Source organism: Amblyraja radiata, chromosome 14 (assembly GCF_010909765.2).
Source record: "Amblyraja radiata isolate CabotCenter1 chromosome 14, sAmbRad1.1.pri, whole genome shotgun sequence".
Taxonomy (NCBI): domain Eukaryota; kingdom Metazoa; phylum Chordata; class Chondrichthyes; order Rajiformes; family Rajidae; genus Amblyraja; species Amblyraja radiata.
The window spans coordinates 18,658,196-18,682,938 of record NC_045969.1 but is presented as its reverse complement, the minus strand read 5'-3'; the positions used below and the strand labels follow the sequence as shown (position 1 = coordinate 18,682,938).

General features: G+C 41.0%; 1 protein-coding gene across 1 annotated transcript; it reads right to left on the bottom strand.

The window, feature by feature from the left end:
* Positions 1–703: 703 nt before the first annotated feature.
* LOC116980450 (PEST proteolytic signal containing nuclear protein) lies at positions 704–20,372 on the bottom strand. Its single transcript, XM_033032703.1, has 5 exons — positions 20,273–20,372; positions 12,601–12,839; positions 6,905–6,979; positions 5,652–5,707; positions 704–5,020 (listed from the first exon to the last, which is right to left on the bottom strand). Exons 1-5 carry the CDS (start codon positions 20,316–20,318, stop codon positions 4,897–4,899), a joined length of 540 nt encoding a protein of 179 aa, XP_032888594.1. The 5' UTR covers positions 20,319–20,372; the 3' UTR covers positions 704–4,896.
* Between the last annotated feature and the right edge of the window lie 4,371 nt (positions 20,373–24,743).

The window sequence follows — 24,743 nt, the reverse complement described above, 5'->3', positions numbered from 1 at the left end:
GGAAGCTCCAATGTTGACCAGCCCCGACCCGGGATCTGAGATACCCCCGATGCGGGAGCTTGATCGCCCCGACGCGGAGGGCCTGACCGCCGGCTACGGGAGCCAAGATCGTCCCGTCAACGGAAGGCTCGAGGACAAAGAAGAGAAGAGATTGAACCTTTTTTTTCGCCTTCCATCACAGTTAGGAATGTGGAGTCACTGTGGTGGATGTTTATGTTAAAATGTATTTTGTGTGTCTTGTTGCTTTTTATTGGTATGACTATGGCAAATCAAATTCCTCGTATGTTGCAAAACATACTTGACTAATAAAGTATGATTATGTTTTTCTACACATAAAGCCATATTTGGAAAGATAGGGCAGGATATGGATGGCACATCTCTGCCTCACAGCTCCAGGGGCCTGGTTTTGATCCTGACCTTAATTGCTGTCATTGCATCATGTTATCAATTGATTCTGCATCATGTTGGTTTGTTCATTGTCAGTTGCAAATTATCCCATGGTGCAGATATGCAGCAAAGTAAAATGATAGAGGAACAGGAAAGATGGGATTGCACTTCCCAAAGCCCTCCTTTTGTGGTAGTACAGAATTGCTTGATATTATTGAATCAATATCAGTCGCTAATGTTTCATACATATTATGTATTTAGCATTATATCATAGAACTCATTGATAATTTTCATATTAAAAAAAATAAACAATAACTACTGATCCAGAAAGCATTTTATTTTCCCTGCCCAACCTGTAAAGTTTGACGTTTTCAGTACAATAAAAATCACATTTCTTTAACAAAACAACCTCATAAGTAAACAGACAAGAAGCCATTTTTATATACACAGCAAAAGGCTTACAGATGAAGGAAAACAATTCTAACATCTGAAAATACAGCAAGCTTTAACATTTAAATCCTGCACAGGATCTACATCTGCACCTGTGATTTACTGCTTGAAGTTCTTGAATTTATTTTGGCCATTAGGAGGGCACAGATCTCACAGGGAGAATCTTGATAAGTCAGCAATTATTTCACCACTTTGCTGCAGCAATGACAACAAAATATATCAAAAGGCAGCTTGGATGTCCCAATAATCAAGAAATCATAAATAGTTTCTGTGATCGGAGAAATAACTGAAGGCAAATAATGGGATTAATGAACCACAGCAAGTATTCGTTTTAAATAGGCTTTGGCCATTTAAAAAGCTTTCTTCAAATAACCATTCACTTGAAATAAATTGCTAATTTTACATTGTTTCAATTCTCTAACTGCTACAAAGTTTAAAATATTCTGCCTGCTATCTAGTAAAATGAAAATCAAAGTAAAATGTGATCAAGAATCACAATGTACAAAAATACTTCTGTATACTGTTTACTATGAATGCAAGGGTGCAAATTGTGTTTTTAACCTAGCTCTTTTTAGAATGTATAGGTATATTACGAAGATGTTTTTCAACTCCCTCTCTTCAGTGAAAGGAAGTTTTTATAAACCTCCCTCCCCCACCAGATTTGCTACAATTTGTATAAAAAACTGAAAATTACATTTCTTTTTTTTGTTCCACAATGGGCAAGAGGGAGGACAGAAGAAGGGGACGAGCCTAATTTATAAACTCACCTATTCTCTCAGTCTAAATCAAAGAGCCCCATGAAAGCAATGTGATACAGTTTTGAAATAATCTATGCTCAGCATAGTACCACAGATAGTGATGTGTGGTTCAGCACTCAACACATAGTAAGTTGGATATGTTACACAAAAAAATCATTTTAGTGTTTGGTTAAGATCTATAAAACTGAATTCCAACCTTCTAAGTTTAAGCATTCGGTTCATTCTGCAGTAAATGATGAAAACCAATAATGAAAATTGTAGCCAATGCAGTTGGCCATAATGAAGCCCCTGTGCATAGCAGATGTACTGATTTGGAAAGGGTGTAACTGAAAAAGCAATGCCGCTTGACATTTTTGAACTGTTTCAAGCTTGATTGGATTAGAAATGCTTTGATATAAAGCCACTGAAAAAGCAAAATAAAATTGAAGTGTACTCTCACATTCTACCTCCTTTGATACTTCAACACCAGTCAATTTGTTAAAAAAATGAATGGAAGCAAATAAGAAATTACAGTGGCTTTGCAATCTATTTTTTTACCTCCTCCCCTTATTGTAGAGCTTGGGTACCTAACCCAAGCCTTGAGGGTGTACATAAGTGTCTATTATACTTGCCTGCACGTGTAACTTATACTCACAGCACTGCTTTGGCCAGATATGGAAAAGGCTAGGTTTTCATTGGCCATGGACAGGGCAGGTTTTAATATTTATACCCCTATTTCCCCCCCCCCCCCACAGGTCTTAAGCAACCTTACTATTAGATATTCAAGTCTCAACTGTGAGCTACTTCACAACTTCATCAGTTCCTTTCTAGGCTTGACATTGACAGATACGGGTTCATGACAATACTCATCTGAAATCCACTAAAGCAGATATCAATAATGGAGAGCTTTTGTTCAAAATTATTTCTCCAATTCCAATTGAAAATATATAAATTTAAGATATTTTCCATCGTATTCAAGTTACTCAATTTAAGGAAACTTCCACAGCAGCTCAAATTATTACACTAAGGAATGCATGTTTTACATCTGCCCGAGGAGAGTAGAGCACACTTGGCTGTCACGAGGGGGAAACAAAGTTAATCTCCTTTCCCGCTCCATCAGTTAATAGGAAATATTTCATGCAAAAAGATTTGGCCTTTGTAAATCTCCAACATCAATTAAAGACTCAATTCCTCACGTGCAAGCCCGATGGCAGGTTGGTCGGAGAGTATCACTCATTTGTCCGATATCTTCTTCAGAAGACACCAGCAATAGATTCAGCCAACCCTAAAGCCACTGAATAACGAGGAAGAATCTTTTGCTAATTTCTTAGCCTTCCTACAAATACTGAAGCAAACTATCAAAATTTTACTACCAACATCTCGTATCAGTGCCCAAATTACCCAGTGCAACAATGACTGCACAATCTCTATCTCAGACTATATTAAGGTGACAAAATGACCAATTGCATGGCTAACAGCAAGAACTGTTACATTCAAAAATGTTTATAGGTCTCCAAGGTCGCAGATCATAAAAATTAAGGTAGCTGTGCTTTTGAATTAATGAGATATGAATAAACTTCCCCAAAAAAAACTTGGATATTCTTACCTTTAAATGTATAGGCAACTTTCTCAACAAAATTAATTTTGGACATCAGTGAACCACCAGTTGCGCAAAATATTCCTTGCACTAACTGAGCCATTTGCAGCACTAGTTTGGGTATAAATCACTAAAATTATTTTTAACAAGAAAGATGATTGCATGAACAAAGCTGTCTAAATTTAATTATATTTACAGAATTCTAGACATGGTGTGAAATGGAAACAATTGTCTATCGCCTCTAATATACAGGTTGTAAAGGGAAGATATCTATTTTTTGCCAATTACAGTGTGAAACACTTAAAATCAATCAAACAAAAGTAGCAGATTTGGTGGAAAGCTTTTTTTCACTAGGCAAAAGTCTTGAAGGCCCAGTCTAATGACATTAGGATTGGAAAATTACATAACCACTATGTACAAGTACTAAATCCATTTCACAGCATTTAAATTTGAGATAATGCAGCACTTTCCCTTGATTTTTAAATATTTCTGATAGATTTATACAACTGAAAAACTAAGCTGAGATGGAAGAAAGCAGAGTAAATCTCTGAATAAAGCGTGCCAGTGATCAATTTTTGATAGGCTTTAGGAAGGGCGAATCTTAAGATATAACTGGAATGCCTGATCTCAGACCATAAGATGAAATTACCAAAAAAGAGAATAGAGCAAATGCCTAAATTTGCAAATCTTAGCAAAACAGCCAGAGCTCAGAAGATGAGTGTCCAATGGCTTGAATGATTTGAATTAACAATGGTAAATGTCCTAAGTAGACTAGATCGGTAATTCTATTCTTCATTGTAATTTACTATTATCGTTGTTGTTCAACACAACCAATTCTAAACTTTTGAATGCAATGGTTAGGATAATAAAAGTTTCAGCAAAGATATGGCCAACTGATTCAATTTCATTGTTAATTTTAATTTTTAATTGTAGCAATTAATTCACAACATCACCGCCCTGCTAATTGTTTTGGTGCGATTTTGCTGCCTACATTTCTTATGGGAATAGGAATGACTATATTCACCATACTCTTAACAGGTATGTCATATGCAAAGTTATTCATTTATGTAAAATCATGACCCCCTATTGATAATAATCTGGATTGAGATTGGAGCATCAATATGCACATTTCTCCTGTGTCATTCCAATACTCAATGATTTCATGCCTATTTATGTTTATCCACAATTTAGTAATGTATCGCTAGCGCATCCTTTCTCTGGGAAGTAATGTTGCATTGTGAAATATAAATGCTTATAGTGGTCATCTTTAAATACTTGCACAATTAAAACAGCTCAAAACAAAAATGTCCCTCCCAAACATGAAGCATAAAACTGTTCTCAAGAGCTATGCAGTTAACGATCATGAACTTTTTAAACGTTGTGAAAATTAAACTCTTCCTTGCTACTGTTATGTACTGATTTAAAGATATTTTAGTTTACAGCACTCCAAAACCAAATAGCACACTGTAACACTCTAAAAACAAATCAACGGTAGCTATGAAAAATGACAATCTAAATGTCAACTTCTGTCAGAATATTCTGCCGCTTGTATCAATGTTTACTAAACACATTGCACTCATTACAATTTATAGTGAAAAGTTTTTAAGTGTACATTATACACCCATCATTGAATGGTTTCCATTTTTAAGCAATCTGAAGGGTTTTGAACATTTGTTAATCCCTAAATTTCTATTCCATCTCTCCATTTTATTTAATTCTGGTCATTTAGTCATCATCTCCAAAATTCCGTAGCTGACTCTTCATTTTCCGTTCCCATAACCTCTGGTTGTCAGAAAACCCTTGTTTTCCTTTGTTGAAAGAATTTGGTCCTGCTGATGTTGGTGTTTCCCTGTACAGAGAGGATACAAATAACCAAATGGACCAACTTAGTAGTTTATAATGGATCACTTTAAAAGAACCGTGCTAAGTTTCCTACTTTAAATCATGCCAAACGAACACCGACATTATTTAAAAAAAATGCAAGGACTGTAAGTTGAATACCACCCCCCCCCCCCCCACGTTGTTGAGAGTTGAGTTCTCCACCGGCACTCCCTCTATTGAAAACTGTATAGATCTATGTAGGGCGAATCATCAAGGCAATGTGCAAGCCCCTAGGGATGGCTGTTATTGAGAGGACTGCAGCAAGTGGTGCAGTCACACAGTGCTGAGACACAAGGCTCAGGCAATCATTCCCAAATTCTGCTGGAAAGTAAAACCTAATTCCTTTCTAAAAAAATCATCTGATGCTTTGATTTTTAATATTCAAGATGCTTGAACCATAATCATTAATAATCTTTCAGTTCACCTCTTTGATTCGGTAATTTAGAGAATATCTTAATTTATCTCAATGCAAGAAAAACCCCAACAACTAAAACCCCTTAAGACAGCTTCTTGGCAATATCAAACTGATAAGACAACAATGTGTAACATGATGTAACATCAAGGATTGAATTATAAAAAATGACATTTCTAAACCCTACCTTCCCATGTTCTTCATGCGCATTTTTGCTTCTGGGGGCATTTCTTCTGGTTCACTCTGGAAGCATGAAAATAAGTCCATTAAATAATCTTCTTTACAAATGTTAAGTTTCTTACCCAGATTGCCAGGAGCATCAGAGGTCAAGTGCAGACCTGATTGATAAAATTAAGAGAGGCATAGATGAGGTAGACAGTCAGAACTTTTTCTCCCCCAAGGTGAAAATGTCCAATACTAATGGGCACAGCTTAAAAGGGATGTGTGGGGCTTGTTTCTTTACAGTGGTAGGTGCCTAGAAAGCTCGGCCAGGGTGATGGAGGAAGCAAATATGATAGTGACATTTAAAAGGCTTTTAGATAGGTACATGAATATGTAAAGAATGGAGAAAAATAGACAGCATGTTCGGCACAAACATCATGGGCTGAAAGGCCTGTTCCTGTGTGTTCTGCTATTAAGTCAATCTGTAAATTTTATAAAGATGCAAGAATTGAGTTTTATTGACACAAACCTTCTGATCTTATAAAATGATCCAAGTGAAATGCTGCACTCTTGCAGGATTCCTACAGCAATGATTTATTGAGGCCCACTATTTAAAAACTAATCAGGCCCTGTAAGAAATCGATTCTGCTTAGTATGCCAATTGACCAATTAGCTTTGACTCAATGAAAACAAAAGGTTTGAGCTGATATGAAATATTTTCATGAAAATGCTGGAAAGCATACATATAACAACAACAAAAAAAACTTTACTGGTCATTTGGGAAATCCACTTAGTAATGAATTGTGCAGCGTAGGCTCACAAGGTTAATTCCCGGGATGGCGGGACTGTCATATGTTGATAGAATGGAGTAGCTGGGCTTGTATACTCTGGCAAATGCAGCATGCAAGTGGGAAGTTAAAGAGATGCTGATCTTTATTGCAAGAGTAATTAAATAAAAGGGTATTAATGTTTTGCTCCACTTATATAGACCACTGTTAAGATTGTATGCACTACATTGTGTACAGGATTGATCACTCTACAAAATACATTATTTGGTAGAGGAGGTGGAAGAGTATCAAATGTTCACATTAAAACAGACATTTTAAAAAAAGTGAGTTTACAAGCTTCCACCTCGTCAACCAAATAATGTATTTCTTAGGTTTTCATTGTCACTCTCCATGATAAAGCGTAGACCATTCTAGCCAGGAGGGCTGTGGAGATTCAGTTGTTGAGTTTATTCAAAGCATACATTGGGAATTTTACATCACTTAAACTTACATCATCATCTTCATTGAAGACTGCAGCAACTGAAGGCTTCTTTGGAGCCAAGACAGGTGGATTTTCTTTCGGTTTCTGGGGACATTAATAGAATTAACATGAATTAATGCTAGCATTTAGCTTTTATAGAAGTCGGACACATAATATTGAGACTATGGTAACTTCTGGTTACTGGCTTCTTTACCATTGGAAGCCGTTTCTCATTAATCAAATCTGTAAATAATTTTGAACACTTCAAGGTTTTGGACAAATGAAGTTTCCCTCTTCCAAAGAGTGACCTAGCTCAGTCACTCCCGATCATAATCTATCATCCAGACACCAATTGAATAAAGTCCTTTTGCACGCTCTCTAAGATCCTGGCATTATTCACAAGATATGGAATTTTTAAAAAACATAGAAAATAGGTGCAGGAGTAGGCCATTCGGCCCTTCGAACCAGCACTGACATTACAGGGTTACAGGGTTTCCTTTATTGTCATTCAGACCGAAGTCTGAACGAAATTTCGTGCCTGCAGTCATACATACATACAATACAATAAAAAAAACAACAATAAACACATATTAACATCCACCACAGTGAGTCCACATAGCACCTTCTCACTGTGATGGAGGCAAAAGTCTTAGGGCTGCAGTCTCTTCCCTCCTCTTCTCTCTCTGCGCTGAGGCGATACCCCACCGGGCGATGTAGCAAACAGTCCCGCGGCTCAAACACCGCGGCCCCGGGGTGGTCGAAGCTGCCGTCCACCAGTCCTGCTGACACAGCCGCTGGCCCGCGGCCGAACCCCGGACTCAGGTCACCGCCGCCAGAACACAGTCCCAGCCACCAGAGCATCGTTCCAGCCCCGAGCCGGATCGCCCTCACGTGAGTGCCGTTACCGTCGCAGCCTCGCGCCAGGCCGCCGCTTCTCCCTCGGGCTGGGCCGCCCCGACTGGGCGCCGCTCCTCCCTCGGGCTGGGCCGCCCTGACCGGGTGCCGCTCCTCCCTCGGGCTGGGCCGCCCCGACCGGGTGCCGCTCCTCCCTCGGGCTGGGCCGCCCCGACCGGGCGCCGCTCCTCCCTCGGGCTGGGCCGCCCCGACCGGGCGCCGCTCCTCCCTCGGGCTGGGCCGCCCCAACCGGGCGCCGCTCCTCCCTCGGGCTGGGCCGCCCCGACTGGGCGCCGCTCCTCCCTCGGGCTGGGAACGCCGTACCTCCCCGAGCTCGGCCACTCCGACGGGAGCACCGTTCCTTCCTCGGGCCGGCCGTCCTCACGGGAGCGTCACAGCCCCTCACGGAAGCCCTGTTCCAGCCCCGAGCCGGGCCGTCCTCACGACGTCCTCATTCAATATGATCATGGCTGATTATCCAAAATCAGTACCCTGTTCCTGCTTTCTCCCCATATCCCTTGATTCCATTAGCCCTCAGAGCTACAGCGCCCTCCATAATGTTTGGGACAAAGACCCATCATTTATTTATTTGCCTCTGTACTCCACAATTTCAGATTTGTAATAGAAAAAAAATCACATGTGGTTAAAGTGCACATAGTAAGATTTTATTAAAGGTATTTTTATACATTTTGGTTTCACCATGTAGAAATTAATGGGTGAGGGCAGATCCTGTGGGTTCCCCCATTTACTGAACCCCACTGACTGCCAGTGTGCAGAGTGGCGGTCACGGCCATAGTGGGACTGGGGCAGTGACAGGCTGGGGGAAGACTAAAGCTTCTTCCACTGAGAGGAAAATGCCTAACCCTATAATAACCCTAACTCACCCCCCCTTCCAGAGCTGCCCATGGCTGGAGCTGGAGCCGCTTTGGGACCAGCTGCGGGGTCCATACGTGTGGCCCCGCAGCTCATCCACCTCGGCCAGCATGCCCTTCTGGATCGTCGTGATGATGATGGTGGGGAGTAGCACTGCCTTGCACACTGCCCGGGCTGCCTTCAGCACCCCCATAGCGCCGGCTCCATCAGTCCGCCCGCTCGTTCGCTGCAACACCGGCCGGCCGGCGCGGGATTGCTCAATTTGCGTCCGACCTCAATGTCAAACGTGCATTGATTGGACAATTACTACAAGGAAAATTGGAAGTTTTGTCATATTTAAACAAAATGTGCAGGTTTTGTTCTTGACGAGTTTCAGGTAAGATTTATATAATATTTTTACACAAAATGTTAAAAATTCAGGTAGTTCCGTGAGTTGGGTCACGAACCTGAACGAAAAAGCTCCTCGGCCCACAGCCTAATTTGCTTTCTTCACTGCCAGCTGTACCTGCATGTTTACTTTCAGTGATTGATGTAGAAGGACACCCAAGTCTCGTTGCACCTCCCCTTTTCCTAATCTGACACAATTCAGATAATAATCTGCCTTCTTGTTCTTGCCACCAAAGTGGATAACCTCATTTATCCACATTATACTGCATCTGCCATGCATCTGCCCACTCACCCAACCTATCCAAGTCACCCTGCAGCCTGATAGCATCCTCCTTGCAGCTCACCCTGTCACCCAACTTTGTGTCATCCGCAAACTATGAGATGTAACATTTAATTCCTTTGTCTAATTCATTAAAATATATTGTAAATAACTGGGGTCCCAGCACCGAGCCTTGTGACACCACATTAAACACAAAAATCAAGTTGAGACCTATCCAGTTTATTTCACGTTAAACATAATATCCTTTGTTCTCTATTCTATTATATATTTTCATAACACCCGTACCAATTTACCATGTAGCTTACATGTTGCATCCAATTCATACCCAGAATGAATATTTATTAATTAACTAGATAAAGGCAATGACAGAACTGTCTGCCAGTTTGCAGATAAAATTGTGTGGCAGTGATTGTACCCTAGGTGAGAAAAAGTACAATTAGATCTAGATGTAAAGAGAGAAATTGTAAATACTGATGAATATGGATAAATGTGATGTTTAGCCCAAAGTAGTTCAGAAAATGTAAAGCAAGAAAATATGAAATCCACCATAGAGGGCTGAACAACAAACTTGCTAATGGTGAAAATTAACAGTGGGGGTGGGAAATTGAATTTCATATCTAGAGAACCAGAAATCAATGGGGTAAAAGTTATGCTACAGCTATATTAATTAAGTCCTGGTCGGACCACTTTAAAAAGAGCACAAGCGAGCCTTTGGATGGATATAATGGCCTTTGAGGAATGCAGAATAGTTTTATGAGATAGGTACATTTCAATATAAAGGGAGCAGACAGAAGCACAAAACTACAAAAAATAAATTGATGAGCGAGTAAATAGGTTATTTTCAATGTACAAAGATATGAAGTCCTCCATTTTGGAGCCACAGAGAGGGCTGAACAATGTACTTGATAATGGTGAAAAGAAACATTGGAAAATAGATTTAATATCTAGTAAATCAGAATACAATGAAGTAAAAGTTATGTTACAGCTATATTAATTAAGTCCTGGTTGGACCACTTTAAAAAGAGTACAGACAATATTTTGGAAGGACATAATGGCCTTTGAGAAATGCAGAATAATTTTATGAGAATGATAATAGGAACTTCAAGAGTTAAATTATAAACAGGTACTAGGCAAACTTGTGGTGGAATTCCTTGATATTTTTAGGAACTAATAGAGTGGTAGTCCAAAGCCAAAGGGTAGTCATCTAAAATCAGCCGTTTAAAAAAGAAAATTGAAAATTTCCACCCTATCCACAACAACAAATACGACACTACCAATCTAACAATGAAGAATTCTACTAATGAGGGACAAAGCATACATTTATGCCGAAAGAACTTTCAAACCAGTCAGAATATTCTTATTCTGTTATTTAATTAGCAAAGTTATAATGTCAAAACTTTATACTGTTTGCAACCTTACAATCTACCAAAAATCTGATTAAAATACAAACTCATGTTTTCATACTTTGTAAGAATATCAAGTACAGGTGCACAACCTTTTATCCGGAGTTCCGGATACCGAAAAACTCCGAAAACCGGCCATTTTCCCCAGGATGTCGTCTGCACACCAAAGCTCGCGTTTGGCGCCAAACTTGACCCGAAACGACCCACGGTCAACCCAGATCTGTACTACTGTAGCGGCTGCCTCCTCCCCAGAGACCGGGGAGACACTTAAACATCTGTAAATCATTGCTTAAATGTTAGTCAGTTAGTTTGGAGGGCTTTTATGTGAAGGGGGCGGGGGGGTGAAGGGGGAAACTTTAATTCTTAGTCCCCTACCTGGTCGGAGAGGCGGGGAGCGGTCAATGTCTTACCGGGTCGCCGTGCAGTAAGCTCCGGAGCGCTGTGGCCGCCAACTCCCAGCTGGGGCTGCGGGCGTCCGGCCGCGGGCGGCGCCGGTTGTAGCTCCGACCCCGGCAACTCTACCCCTGGCTGCGTGGCGCTCCAAATCCAGCGCCGCCCGCGGCCGGACGCCCGCAGCCCCAGCTCCGCGATGTTGTGTGTCGGCGGCCACAGCGCTCCGGAGCTTACCGTACGGCGACCCGGTACGGCATTGCCCGCTCCCCGCTGGTATCCCAGCGCTGCGACGCCGCCGACTCCCAACATCGCGGAGCTGGGGCTGCGGGCGTCCGGCCGCGCGCCGCGCTGGATTTGGAGCGCCGCGCAGCCAGGGGTAGAGTTGCCGGGGTCGGAGCTCCAACCGGCGTCGCCCGCGGCCGGACGCCCGCAGCCCCAGCTCCGCGATGTTGGGAGTCGGCGGCCATAGCACTCCGGAGCTTACTGCACGGCGACCCGGTAAGGCATTGCCCGCTCCCCGCCTCTCCGACCAGGTAGGGGACTAAGAATTAAAGTTTCCCCCTTCACCTCCCCCCCCCCCCCCATAAAATCCCTCCAAAATAACTGACTAACATTTATGCAATGATTTACAATGATTCCCCGGTCTCCGGGGAGGAGGCAGCCGCTCCAGACTTTTCAAGCCACCCGCGCTACCTACCTAATCTACGCTAAAAATCTTCCATTCGGAAATCCGAAAAATTCCGAAATCCGACAAGTATCTGGTCCCAAGGCTTTCGGATAAAAGGTTGTGCACCTGTACAACATTGTGCAAATGATAACAAAATAGACAAAAAATATTCATATATTCAACTCCGTAATCCTGCTAAAAGTTATTAACAAATTACAGGTTCATTTCAGCCTCAGAATCATGTTCAGTTATTATTATAATGTTATTAAAACATTATAATGTTTTATCCTGATTTAACTGCTTACCCATTTTTGCCATTTCTAAACTTTACCTTCATTACTAGAATTACCTTTTAAACTATGAATTGTTTAACATCCAGGAACTGCACTGGTGAAGCTTTACTTAAAAGCATTAACAAACATTCTGGAGATGACTATATTCCAAAGCCAACGCGACTATTCTAAGAATACTTTGAACATTAACATTTTTTAATTCTGCACTGCTCACATGCCTTTGATTAATTCCATTTAATTAGAAGAATATTAGAATATCAAAATATAATAATTTTTTGTCCTCAATACAATCTGTTAATATAATTTTAACATTATTCTATTGTTAAAGTGTTATTCTAATTCACATTCTAAAGTAGTATTCTTCTAACAGAGTTATACAGATTTCAGTTTATGTTCCATTTGCTTCTGAATTTTTGGCAAGGCATATCCCATGTTTCAAATGTGCCACCCAATTTACTTCATTTAAATAAATTCAATGAATCCATTATCATTAGCTATCTTCCCCACACATTAAAAACAAAAATAAAATCACTTACATTTGCTCCCAATTTGATGGATATTGGGGCTGGCTTCTTTAAATTCATACTTCCGATCGAAAATCCAATTTTTGACACTTTTGCAGGAGTGGGTTTGTTGTTTGCATCCCCAGCAGCTGAATCATCTTGATCTTTCTCATCAGCTGCTCTTTTCTCTGCATTTCGACTTGAACTTTCTCCTTCATTACTGGAAGAAACAGTCTTAGTTTTCACAGTTTTCTCTGCCTTCTCTTCTGGTCCTGGTGGAGTCGAAACAACTTACCAAGATGAGATACTTTTATCGAGCACTTTGACGATTGCAGCAACCTCAATAAGTATTTAAGGAGCTTCCGCGGCTGTGCACTGACTGAACCAGTAGTCTCTTCCACTGTTTGTCAGATATAGTAGATGCAGGCTCTGAGAAACCATTTCATAGATGGATAGACTATAAATTTCAGTTTCAGGGCAGGATTAATCCAGTGCTCCTGTTTCTTGGACCCCAGAAAAAATTCACAGGACCAAAACAGTACAGATTTTAGTAGACCAAAAGGTCCACAGTGAGCATACTTTCACCAAGTACTGTTCAAATTGTAGATTTTTTGTTGTTAAATTTCAAACCATGGTATGGCCACAATTGCAACATCCCAAAACCACTTATGGCCACAATTGCAACATCCTAAAATAACTGGCAACCAAATGCAATGCCAGAATAGTTCCAGAGATTTAAATTTTCTACACTTTGATCCTTATTTTTCCATTGTCCAACAGAATACACGTGTTCCAGTGATATTAAATTTAAAATAAGACAATTTTTCAAATCTCCAACAATCAATTGAAATCTGATTTAGCTAATGCTGATTCTAGAGACAAAATTCAAAATAGTAAATGAGTCAAAAACTTAAGATTCAGTAGCTTTACATATGTCAATTTACTATAATATAATATAAAATTTTGTTTTAAAAGGTGATTACTTTCAATTTAATTTGAACTTTCTAGTTTAAAACAAATTCTTCCTTATTTTGCAGAAATATTTTTCAAATTCAAATGCTTTGAATAGATGCACCAACTAAGGGCCTTACTTTTATTTGCCCCAATGTCATATGTTTGATATTAAATACCCTGTTTCTCAACAAAACAACCAAGAGCCTAGCAAGCATCCTTTTCTTTGATGTGTTAATTAGCAGCCAGCAATGGACACAACATTGGACACATAGCATGCACAATACAAAAAAAAACATTTTGACTCTAATCCCCAGCACCCTCCATTCATGCTTAATTTCTTTCTGCAAGACTAATAGTATAAGACTTAAATTAAAAAAATTATGTGATTTAAGAAAATTGTGACTTCCACAACAGATTACTGACACAGTTTTAAACAGAATATAATCTATGCTTTATTTGAAAAATAACTTTAAATTTGCACAACAAAAATATACCACAGCAAATCCAAACTAACGAATGTCGGAAATCTAAGAGAGCAACATTAAATGCTAAGATTATTCAGACCAGGTAGCAACTATGGGCAACTACCATTAAACAGAACTGGAAGTATGAATCAGCAGTCCTGATAAAAAGTTACTGGTTTGCGAATATCTTAAATGCCCAACTATTTGTTTCTGTGAAGTGAACACTGCAATTTTCTCAAGCACATTGTACTAAAATTGAATATAACAAAGCAACACCAAGATTGCTTTATAATACTAGGCTATAGTTCAAACACTAGTACTGATTTGGTCCTACTGGATTTTTTGTGATGCCAAAACCTGAAATCACCTATGCGTGCAGTGAATATAGATTTAAAAAATGGTACCAATTAAAAAAAATAAGCCAAATCCAAAGGAACTAATGATCTGCATCTCAGTATTGAAAGAACTGACTATAGAAATGAAAGTTGCTCTGGTTATTATCTTGAAAATTTTAATTGAATTTGACTCCTGCAGATAGGAGGGTGGCAAATGTGACTCCATCATTTAAAAAAGGGAGAGTGGAAACAAATTATAAGCATTATTTCAGTGGTTGGAAATTGTTGGAATATACAATAAAGGACATTATGGGAAGACACTTAGAAAATATCAACCCAAATAAGCAAAGTCAACATGGAGAAATTAGAAAGTGAAATTATGTCTGACTAATTTACTGGAGTTCATTGAGATGTACAGTGCATTCAGAAAGTATTCAGACCCTGTCACTTTTTCCACATTTTGTTACGTTACAGCCTTATTTTAAAATTGATTAAATTCATTTTTTTTATCATCAATCTACACACAATACCGTAGAATGAAGAAGCGAAAATAGGTGTTTAGAATTTTTTGCAAAATAACTAAAAATAGCTGAAATATCACATTTACAAGTATTCAGACCCTTTGCTATGACGCTCAAAATTGGGCTTAGGTTCATCCTGTTTCCATTGATTATCCTTAAGATGTTTCTACAACTTGATTGGAGTCCACGAGTGGTAAATTAAATTGATTGGACATGATTTGGAAAGGCACATAACTCTCTATATAAGGTCCCACAGTTGACAGTGCATGTCAGAGCAAAAACCAAGCCATGAAGACGAAGGAATTGTCCGTAGACCTCCGAGACAGGATTGGGTCAAGACACAGATCTGGGGAAGGGTATAAAACAATTTCTGCAGCATTGCAGGTCCGGAAGAGCACAGTGGCCTCTGTCATTCCTAAATGGAAGAACTTTGGAACCACCAGGAACCGCCTGGCCAAACTGAGCAATCAGGGGAGAAGGACCTTGGTCAGGGAGGTGGCCAAGAATCAGATGGTCACTCTGACAGAGCACCAGAGTTCCTCTGTGGAGATGGGAGAACGTTCCAGAAGGAGAACTATATCTGCAGCACTCCACCAATCAGGCCTTTATGGTAAGAGTGGCCAGATGGAAGCCACTCCTCAATAAAAGGCACATGAGAGCCCGCTTGGAGTTTGGCAACAAGCACCTAAAGGACTCTCAGACCATGAGAAACAAGATTCTCTGGTCTGATGAAACTAAGATTCAACTCTCTGGCCTGAATGCCAAGTGTCACGTCTGGAGGAAACCAGGCACCGTTCATCACCTGGCCAATACCATACCTACGGTGAAGCATGGTGGTGGCAGCATCATGTGGTGGGGATATTTTTCAGCAGCAGGAACCGGGAGACTAGTCAGGAACGAGGGAAAGATGAACGGAGCAAAGTACAGAGAGATCCTTGATGAATACCTGCTCCAGAGCGTTCTGGACCTCAGACTGGGATGGAGGTACACCTTCCAACAGGACAAGGACCCCAAGCACACAGCCAAGACAACGCAGGAGTGGCTTTGTGACAAGTCTGTGAATGTCCTTGAGTGGCCCAGCCAGAGCCCGGACTTGAACCCGATCGAACATCTCTGGCGCGAGCTGAAAATAGCTGTGAAACGACGCTCCCCATCCAACCTGACAGAGCTTGAGAGGATCTGCAGAGAAGAATGGGAGAAATTACCCAAATACAGGTTTGCCAAGCTTGTAGTGTCATACCCAAGAAGACCTGAGGCTGTAATCGCTGCCAAAGGTGCCTCAACAAAGTACTGAGTAAAGGGTCTGAATACTTATGTAAACGTGAGATTTCAGTTATTTCTTTTTAATTACTTAAATTTTCTAAACACCTGTTTTTGCTTTTTTATTATGGTGTATTGTGTGTAGATAGATGATAAATAAAAGAATTTAATTAATTTTAAAATAAGGCTGTAACGTAACATAATGTGGAAAAAGTGAAGGGGTATGAATGCTTTCTGAATGCACTGTATTGATAAAGTATATGAGAGTGAACCAGAGGATAAGATATTTAGATTTTCAGGAGCTTAAAGTTACACACAGAAGATTGGTAAACTAGTTTACAGTGCATGGAAATTTGGTTCATCGTGGTAGGGGGAAAAAATGGGATGTGAATGGTGAGACTGCAAACAGACTTCATGGAATTATAGACAAGCTGAGTAGGCAAAGCATAGCAGGTTAAGTCCTGTGGAAAAATATGAGATTACACTTTGATAGAAAATAGCAGAAATGTGGAGTCTTTTTTTTAAATTGAGAGATTGGGAAATATTTATTTCAAAGGGACTCGGGTGGCCTTGTACATAAGAAATTGTGAGCAAACATGTAGCTGCAGCAGGCAATTAGGAAGGCAAATTCTATATTGACCTTTACTGCAAGATGTTTTCAGTACAACAATAAAGGCGACATTCTTGTACTGAAATCCTAGTTATACAAGGCCTGATGAAACTAGACCTGGAATACAGAGTACAATTTTGGTCTCCTCGCCTTAAAAAAAAGTAATGTATTTACTTTAGGGAAAGTGCAGCAAAGGTTCAGCCGACTGGCTCTTGGCATGCCAGGTCTGTCATAAGGTCACAAAAAAAGCAGTAGAATTAGTCTATTTGGCCCATCGAGTCTACTCTGCCATTCAATCATGGCTCATCAATCTCTCCCTCCTAACCCTTCTCCCCATATCCTCTGACACCTGTACTAATCAAGAATCTATCTCTGCCTTAAAAATATCCACTGAATTGGCCTCCATTGCCATCTGTGGCAAAGAACCCCACAGATTCACCACCCTTTGACGAAATAAATTTCTAATTTCCTCCCTAAATGAACATCCTTTAATTCTGAGGCTATGACCTTTAGTCCTAGACTCTCCCACAAATGGAAACATCCTCTCCACATCCACATCCACGCCTTTCACTATTCTGTATGTTTCAACTAGGTTCCCCCTCATTGTTCTAAACTCCAGCGAGTACAGGCCCAATGCCGACAAAAACTCATCATAGGTTAACCTACTAAGCCCTCTTGAAATAAATGCTAGCATTGAGCATGCTTTCCTTACTACAGATTTGACTTGCAGATTATCGTTTGGGGAATCCTGCACCATCACTACCAAGTCCATTTGCACTTCTGATTTCTGGATTCTCACCCCATTTAGAAAATAGTATATTGTCTTTATTCCTACGACCAAAACGCATTGCTCCACAACTTGCTACACTATATCCCATCTGCCACTTCTCTGACAAGTCCAAGTCCTTCTGCAGAGTCCCTGCTTTCTCTACACTACCTGCCCCTCCACCTATTTTCATATCATCTGCAAACTTTGCCACAAAGCCTTCAATCCCCTTATCCAAATCATGTGAATGTCATGAGAAGTGGGATTGAGTCAGATAGATCTCCAGTAGATAGTCACAGAGTGATACAGTGTAGAAACAGGCCATTCGGCCCAACTCGCCCACACCGGCCAACAATGTTCCAGCTACACTAGTCCCACTTTCCTCCGCTTGGTCCATATCCCTCCAAACCTGTCCAATCTATGTACCTGTCTAACTGTTTCTAGACGATGGGATAGTCCCAGCCTCAACTACCTCCTCTGGCAGCTTGTTCCATACACCCACCACCCTTTGTGTGGAAAAAGTCACCCCTCATATTCCTACTAAATTTTTTCCCCTTCACCGCAAACCTATGTCCTCTGGTTCTCGATTCCTACTCTGGGCAAAAGACTCTGTACATCTACCCGATCTATTCCTCTCATGATTTTGTATACCTCTACAAAATCTCCCCTCATCCTCCTGTGCTCCATGGAATAGAGACCCAGCCTACTCATCCTCTCCCTATAGCTCACACCCTCTAGTCCTGGCAACATCCTCATAAATCTTTTCTGAACCCTTTCAAGGACAATATCTTTCCTATAACATGGTGCCCAGAACTGAACACAATATTCTAAATGCGGTCTCACCAACGTCTTATACAACTGCAACATGACCTCCCAACTTCTATACTCAATACTCAGACTAATGGCCAAAGTGCCAATAGCCTTTTTGACCACCTTATCTACCTGCGACTCGACCTTCGAGTAACCATGCATCTGTACTCCTAGATCCCTCTACTCTACACTACCCAGAGGCCTACCATTTACTATGTAGGTCCTGCCCTTGTTCGACGTCCCAAAATGCATAACTTCTCTGTATTATATTCCATCAACCATTCCTCCGCCCACTTGGCCAATCGATCCAGATCCTGCTGCAATTGTTCATAACCATCTTCACTATCTGCAAAACCACTAACTTTTCATTCATCAGCAAACTTGCTAATCTTTCCCTTTATGTTCTCATCCAAATCATTGATGTAGATGACAAACAGTAACGGGCCCAGCACAGAACCCTGAGGCATACCACTAGCCACAGGAATCCAGTCTGAGAAGCAACCTTCCACCATTACCCTCTGCTTCCTTCCATGGAGCCAATTTGCTTTCCATTCATCTTCAGAGATTAAAAGAATGAAAAGTAACCTCATTGAAACGTACCAAATTCTTAAGGGAGTCCTTAAGCGGGTAGATGCACGGAGAACATTTTCCACGACTGAGGTCTCTAGAATTAGGGATTCAGTATTAGGGAGTACATGTGGCCATTTTGGATTTAACTGAGAAATGTCTTCACCAGACAGCGACAAATCTTTGGAATTTTCTCTCCGTGAAATGAGTTTATTACATTCAAAAGTCAGAACATCTGTATATTAAAGGATTCAAGGGATAAAGGTGGGGATAGAACTTAAAAATACCTATGAGAAAAAAACTAGCTGAAATCTTGTTGAATGGCAGTGCAAAATCAAGAGGCCAAATGGCCTCTTCCTGTTCCTATTTCTTATCTCACAATGTTTAGAGCAAGATTTAAAAAAATTAAATGTTTTATTTGGTGAGAAGTTAATTTGTTCATTAACAATTTTAGAATGACCAGGATTATGCCATCTACAAAATTACTATAATAAGAAAACTAGGATATACTTTCATAACGATTAAATAATTAAGATGTTTCTATTCAACAAAGCAGTTTAATACGAATCAGAACCAAATCGAATAAAATTAAAAAAGGAAAAAAACAATTCCAAATCGAGACATTAAGTAGGAAAATCAGATTAGAACGTGTTATGGCTCTTTGAGCGTTGCCTGATTAAGATCATGGCTGAAATTATTGAATATTTTTAAATTAATAACTTGAATTACAATTAAACATTCATTAGCATATAGTCAGAGGATTGCACTTTACATCACACTAAAAGTAATGGTAGTTGTCAGTTGCTGCATTTCTTTTGCAAAAAAAATCTAGAATAGACATCAGGCCTGCCATTGGGTGTGCAGCAGAAATTATATCAAGCACCAAATATTTAAATAAAATCTAAATGCTGGTCTTTAATTAAATTTCTTGGGCTCGATAAATTTTCACTCGAACCCCAACATCTTGGTTTGATGGATTTAACTTAATTTTATAATAGATCTGGATATTATTGACAAGGCATGAATCGGTCCCTGAATTCGGTCATTTCGGGGTAGTTTGATTCAAAGCCCAATCATTGAGGATCTAAAGTTCGCAGATAGCAGAGGCCTGCTAACGTTAACAGAATTGCTCTCCTAAACATAACCCCATTAAACGATTCATTAAATTGAAAGGTGAGGTTTTTTTTAAGCCAACATTACAAATTAGACGAGTTTGTTCTTGCGTGAAACAGTTTTAGCCCCTGAGCCCGCTCGAGGCCCGACTGCTCGCCCTCCCGCACCGGCTGCAGAGCGCCTCCATCGAACGTTAAGGGCTTTGTAAACGATTTTCTTTCCTTCGCTAACGCGGTAGTGTGTGTATATGTGTAGTATAGTACACCCTGCCGCGCTCTGTGTGGTAAAAGATTAGGAACCGGCACCTTCATCTTGTAGCTTCTCCTGCTCCAAACTCGTTTGCTCCGCCATTTTCAATCAACTTAAAACCGCCTGCAGCGCATTGGGAGCGGGTGCAGATGTCACTTCCTGGCGCCATGGCATTGTAGGTGTGCTACTGACGGCGGGCCATTGAAAGCAAAGATACTCTATCATCTTTGATTGAAATACCCTCCATTTCTAATTCCTTGCGCAGATGTTGCTCGTCGAATTCAGCAATTCCAGCACAATCTACTATATTGCATGTGTGATGCTTGGGTTAGAGGGTACTAGCTACAGGGAGAGAAGATAGACACAAAAAGCTGGAGGCTTTTTTTATCTGGAACCGAAACGTCACCTATTCCTTTTCTCCAGAAATGCTGCCCGACTGGGCTGGACGGGATAGCGTCTCTGGAGAAAAGGAATAGGTGACGTTTCGGGTCGAGACCCTTCTTTAGACTTTTTCCGCTGAGCGACCCCAGCTTTTTGTGTCTACGGTTTAAACCAGCATAGGCATTTTCTTCTTACACACGGCTACAGGGAGAGGATGGACAGACTTGGATGGTTTTCTTTGGAACGCTGGACGTTGAGGGGGAACCGGTAAACATTCAGAATGGAAACACAAGGAACGAAGTTGCTGGTTTACAAAATAAGACAATAAAGTGCTAGAGTAACTCAGCAGGTCAGGCAGCATCTCTGTAGAATTTCTCCTCCCTCATGGCCCAATGGTCATTCAACTGCAACACTGACGCCTCCGATCTACTCTTCTCCCTCTCCAATTGTAGATTAAACCTAACCATGTTATGGTCACTGCCTTCTAATGGCTCATTAACCTCGAGGTCCTTTATCAAATCCGGTTCATTACATAACACTAAATCCAGAATTGCCTTCTCCCTGGTAGGCTCCAATACAAGCTGTTCAAAGAATCCATCACAAAGGCACTCTACAGAGTCCCTTTTTTGGGAGTCCAGTACCAACCTGATTTTCCCAGTCTACCTGCATGTTGAAATCTCCCATAACAACCACAGCATTACTTTTGCTACATGCCAATTTTAACTCCTGATTCAACTTGCGCCCTATGTCCAGGCTACTGTTTGGGGGCCAATAGATTAGTCCCATTAGGGTCTTTTTACCCTTACAATTCATTAGTTCTATCCATACTGACTCCACATCTCCTGTTTCAATGTCACCCCTTGCAAGGGACTGAATTTCATTTCTCACCAACAGGGCAACCCCACCCCCTCTTCCCACCTGTCTGTCTTTTCGATAGGAGGTATACCCTTGAATATTTCGTTCCCAGCCCTGGCCATCTTGCAGCCATGTCTCAGTAATTCCCACAACATCATACTTGCCAGTTTCTAACTGAGCTTCAAGCTCGTCCACTTTATTCCTTATACTTCGAGCATTCATATACAGTACTTTGACCTCCGTATTCACTTTCCCCCCCCCCTCGCAATTGGCCTTGTCCTTACTCTGTAGGTGTGTCTCCTACTCTGTAGGAGACAACAGGACCATTCAGGGTAGGCCCATTATTGTCTAGAAAAAGTGTGATCTCAAGACAGAAACAATGTGGAGAACTGTGAAACAAGTAAAATGACTAGGGGAGAGAGAGTATAATTATTTTAAATGAGAAAAGTCAATGCTCATACTGCTGGGTTGGATGCTAACCAAGCTAAATATGAGGTGCTATTCCTCCAATTTGCACGTGGCTTCCCTCTGGCAATGGAGGCCCAGGACAGAAAGGTCAGTATGGGAAGGCGATTTGAAATGGTTGGCAACTGGAAGATCTCATAGGCCTAGGCGGACCGAGCGTACGTGCTCAGCGAAAGTCGGCAAGTGTCCAGTTGGTCTTGCCAATGTACTGGACCCACATCAGGAACACAGGATGCAGTAAACGTGGTTAGAAGAGGTACATGTGAATGTATGTCTAACCTGAAAGAACTGTTGGGTCCCTGGAGTTGAGGGAGGAGGTTTAAGGCCAGGTGTATCGGTGAGACCAAACGTAGATCTCAATTGCCAACCATTTCATCCCCTTTCTGGTCCCATCTGTATTCTGTACCTTTCTGTACTGGGCCTCCTCCATTGCCAGAGTGAAGGATGGGGTCAGCATGGCTTTGTGCGTGGGAGATCATGCCTCACAAGCGGCGTGTCAGGTGGACAGTGCGGGGAGGATAGATAATGACGTTGTTGCTTTCATTGCGAGTACATATGCCAGAACATCATGATGCACCTTCACAAGACGTTGGTGAGGATATACTTGGGAGTACCGTGTGCAGTTCTTGACACCCGTCGATAGGAACAATGTCATTGTTGGAAATGGTGCATAAGAGATTTGCCAGGATGTTACCTGGGCTGGCAGGCCTGAGTTATAGGGAGAGGTAGGACAAGCTGGGAATTTTTCTTTGGCGTATACGAGGCTGAGGTGACTTTACTGAGGTATACATGGTCATGAGGAGATTGGATTAAGTGAATGCTCAGTCTTTATTCAAGGTAGAGGGTTGTAAAACTTGTCACAATTACATCATCAACAGATAGATTGGCGAGTACTGGGCATTCATCATGTTGGATCACTCAAGACCGGCCACATACCCCATTTGACAGCTTTTTCCTTCGACAGCCAGATCAGTCGTAGGTTCTGCTTCTAAGCCACTTGCTAATGCGCATTGTAGTATGATGCATTTATCCTTTGCATCATTTTCTTTCAACAACTCCAGTCAACACGTGTCTATACATGCCACAGTATGGTCTCCCTAAAGGCTATGTTCCATGTTCACGAGGATATACTCCCATCAATTAAACTTTTTATTTCTGATTCTAAAGCAAAATGTCTGTAAGAAATTATAGTTTGCATATCTTATACAACCTTGTCTCAGTCTGCCAAAGCCTACTGGATCTCCTGGTTGCCAACCATTTTAACTTATCTTCCCTTTACAATATTGACCCTTTTGTCCTCGGCTTTCTCCATTGCCAGAGTGAGACCACATGCAAACTGAGAAACAGCGCCTCATGTTCCACTTGGGTAGCCTACAAACCCTTCCCCACCTACCCAGTGCCCCACCTAGACTCGCACTAATTCTACCCCCCCCCCCCACACACACATCAACCTATTACCTGCTATGCTTTGTCCTGCTCCTCCTCTTCTCCAGCTTTCTTCCCCTCCTACTATTAGTCTGAAGAAGCGTCCCAACTCAAAACATTACCAATCTATATTCTCTTGAGATGGTGCCTAATCTGATGTTATTATAGAACTGTATTTGTTTTGTCTATTGTCCAATGTTTTACAACTTTTGAAGCAGATATTGCAAAACATTGCACAAATTGGATATTTTTTTGTTTGCATGGACATATGTTGTGCACTTTATTTATGCTTTCAGCAGCAAAATCTCCTAAAATAATATATTAGATTAGACTATTGCATGTTCAGTAACTATTAGCTTGAATCTCATGAGCGAGACACTTGAGCCTAACTACAATATGTTAGTGTAAGAAGGAACTGCAGATGCTGGAAGGTACACAAAAATGCTGGAGAAACTCAGGGGGTGCAGCAGCATCTATGGAGCGAAGGAAATAGGCAACGTTTCGGGCCGAAACCATTCTTCAGACGTTAGTGTGTCCCTTTTATTTATTTTTTTGTTTATCTTCAGTTTTCTTTAGTTATTCATTTTCTAAACAATGCAACTTACACTGATAACATTGTACACAGATACCAATGATCCTCTGATAGCTCATTTGAATGTATTCATTCTCCTGAAATACTTAGTGAATATCAGCAATTGTATTTACCATTATGTAAAAGCCAAATCACAATATTGTCTGATGATCACACTGAAGCAATTTTAATAGTGATCATTGAGCAGCAATCAACAATGAAAAGCCTTATGTTGGTGTTCTTCATTTAGAAAGGGATTAAGGACGTTTCTTCCCTGCTCCTTCCTTAACTATTTTGGAGAATATTTACTCACTGCAATTTTAAAAAGCCGTGTTATTTTATCCACCAATAACTTTTCTGGAATCGTTTTTTCGCCTCTGAAACATTTGACACTATGGTCACTTTTCAAATTATTCCCACACCAAACAAATACTACCCTTACTGGGGTGCCAACTGGAATAATTGGCAATTGTAGCTAGCCTGATCCTACCTTCATTAACAGCAAGAGTTGCAAGGTAAAAAACATGATACTGATTGATTGTTGAAGAAAGAACTACAGATACTGGAAAAATCAAAGGTAGACAAAAATGCTGAAGAAACTCAGCGGGTGAGGCAGCATCTTTGAAGCGAAATAGGTGACAGTTCGGTTCGAGACCCTTGTTCAGACTGATGTGGGGTGGGGGGGGGGGGGGGCGCAGGAAGAAGAAAGGAAGAGGCGGAGACAGTGGGCTGTGGGAGAGCTGGGAAGGGGAGGGGAAGGAGGGAGAAAGCAAGGACTACCTGAAATTGGAGAAGGCAATGTTCATACTTCTGGGGGGTAAACTACCCAA

Bases quoted from the DNA above. Each gene is read 5' to 3' on its own strand.
- LOC116980450 (XM_033032703.1), bottom strand. From the start codon at position 20,318: ATGGCGGAGCAAACGAGTTTGGAGCAGGAGAAGCTACAAGATGAAG. The intron at 12,840-20,272 runs GTGCCGGTTCCT...CGACTCCACCAG, and splicing joins GGAGAAGCTACAAGATGAAG to GACCAGAAGAGAAGGCAGAG. The intron at 6,980-12,600 runs GTAAGTGATTTT...TAATGTCCCCAG, and splicing joins CCATCAAATTGGGAGCAAAT to AAACCGAAAGAAAATCCACC.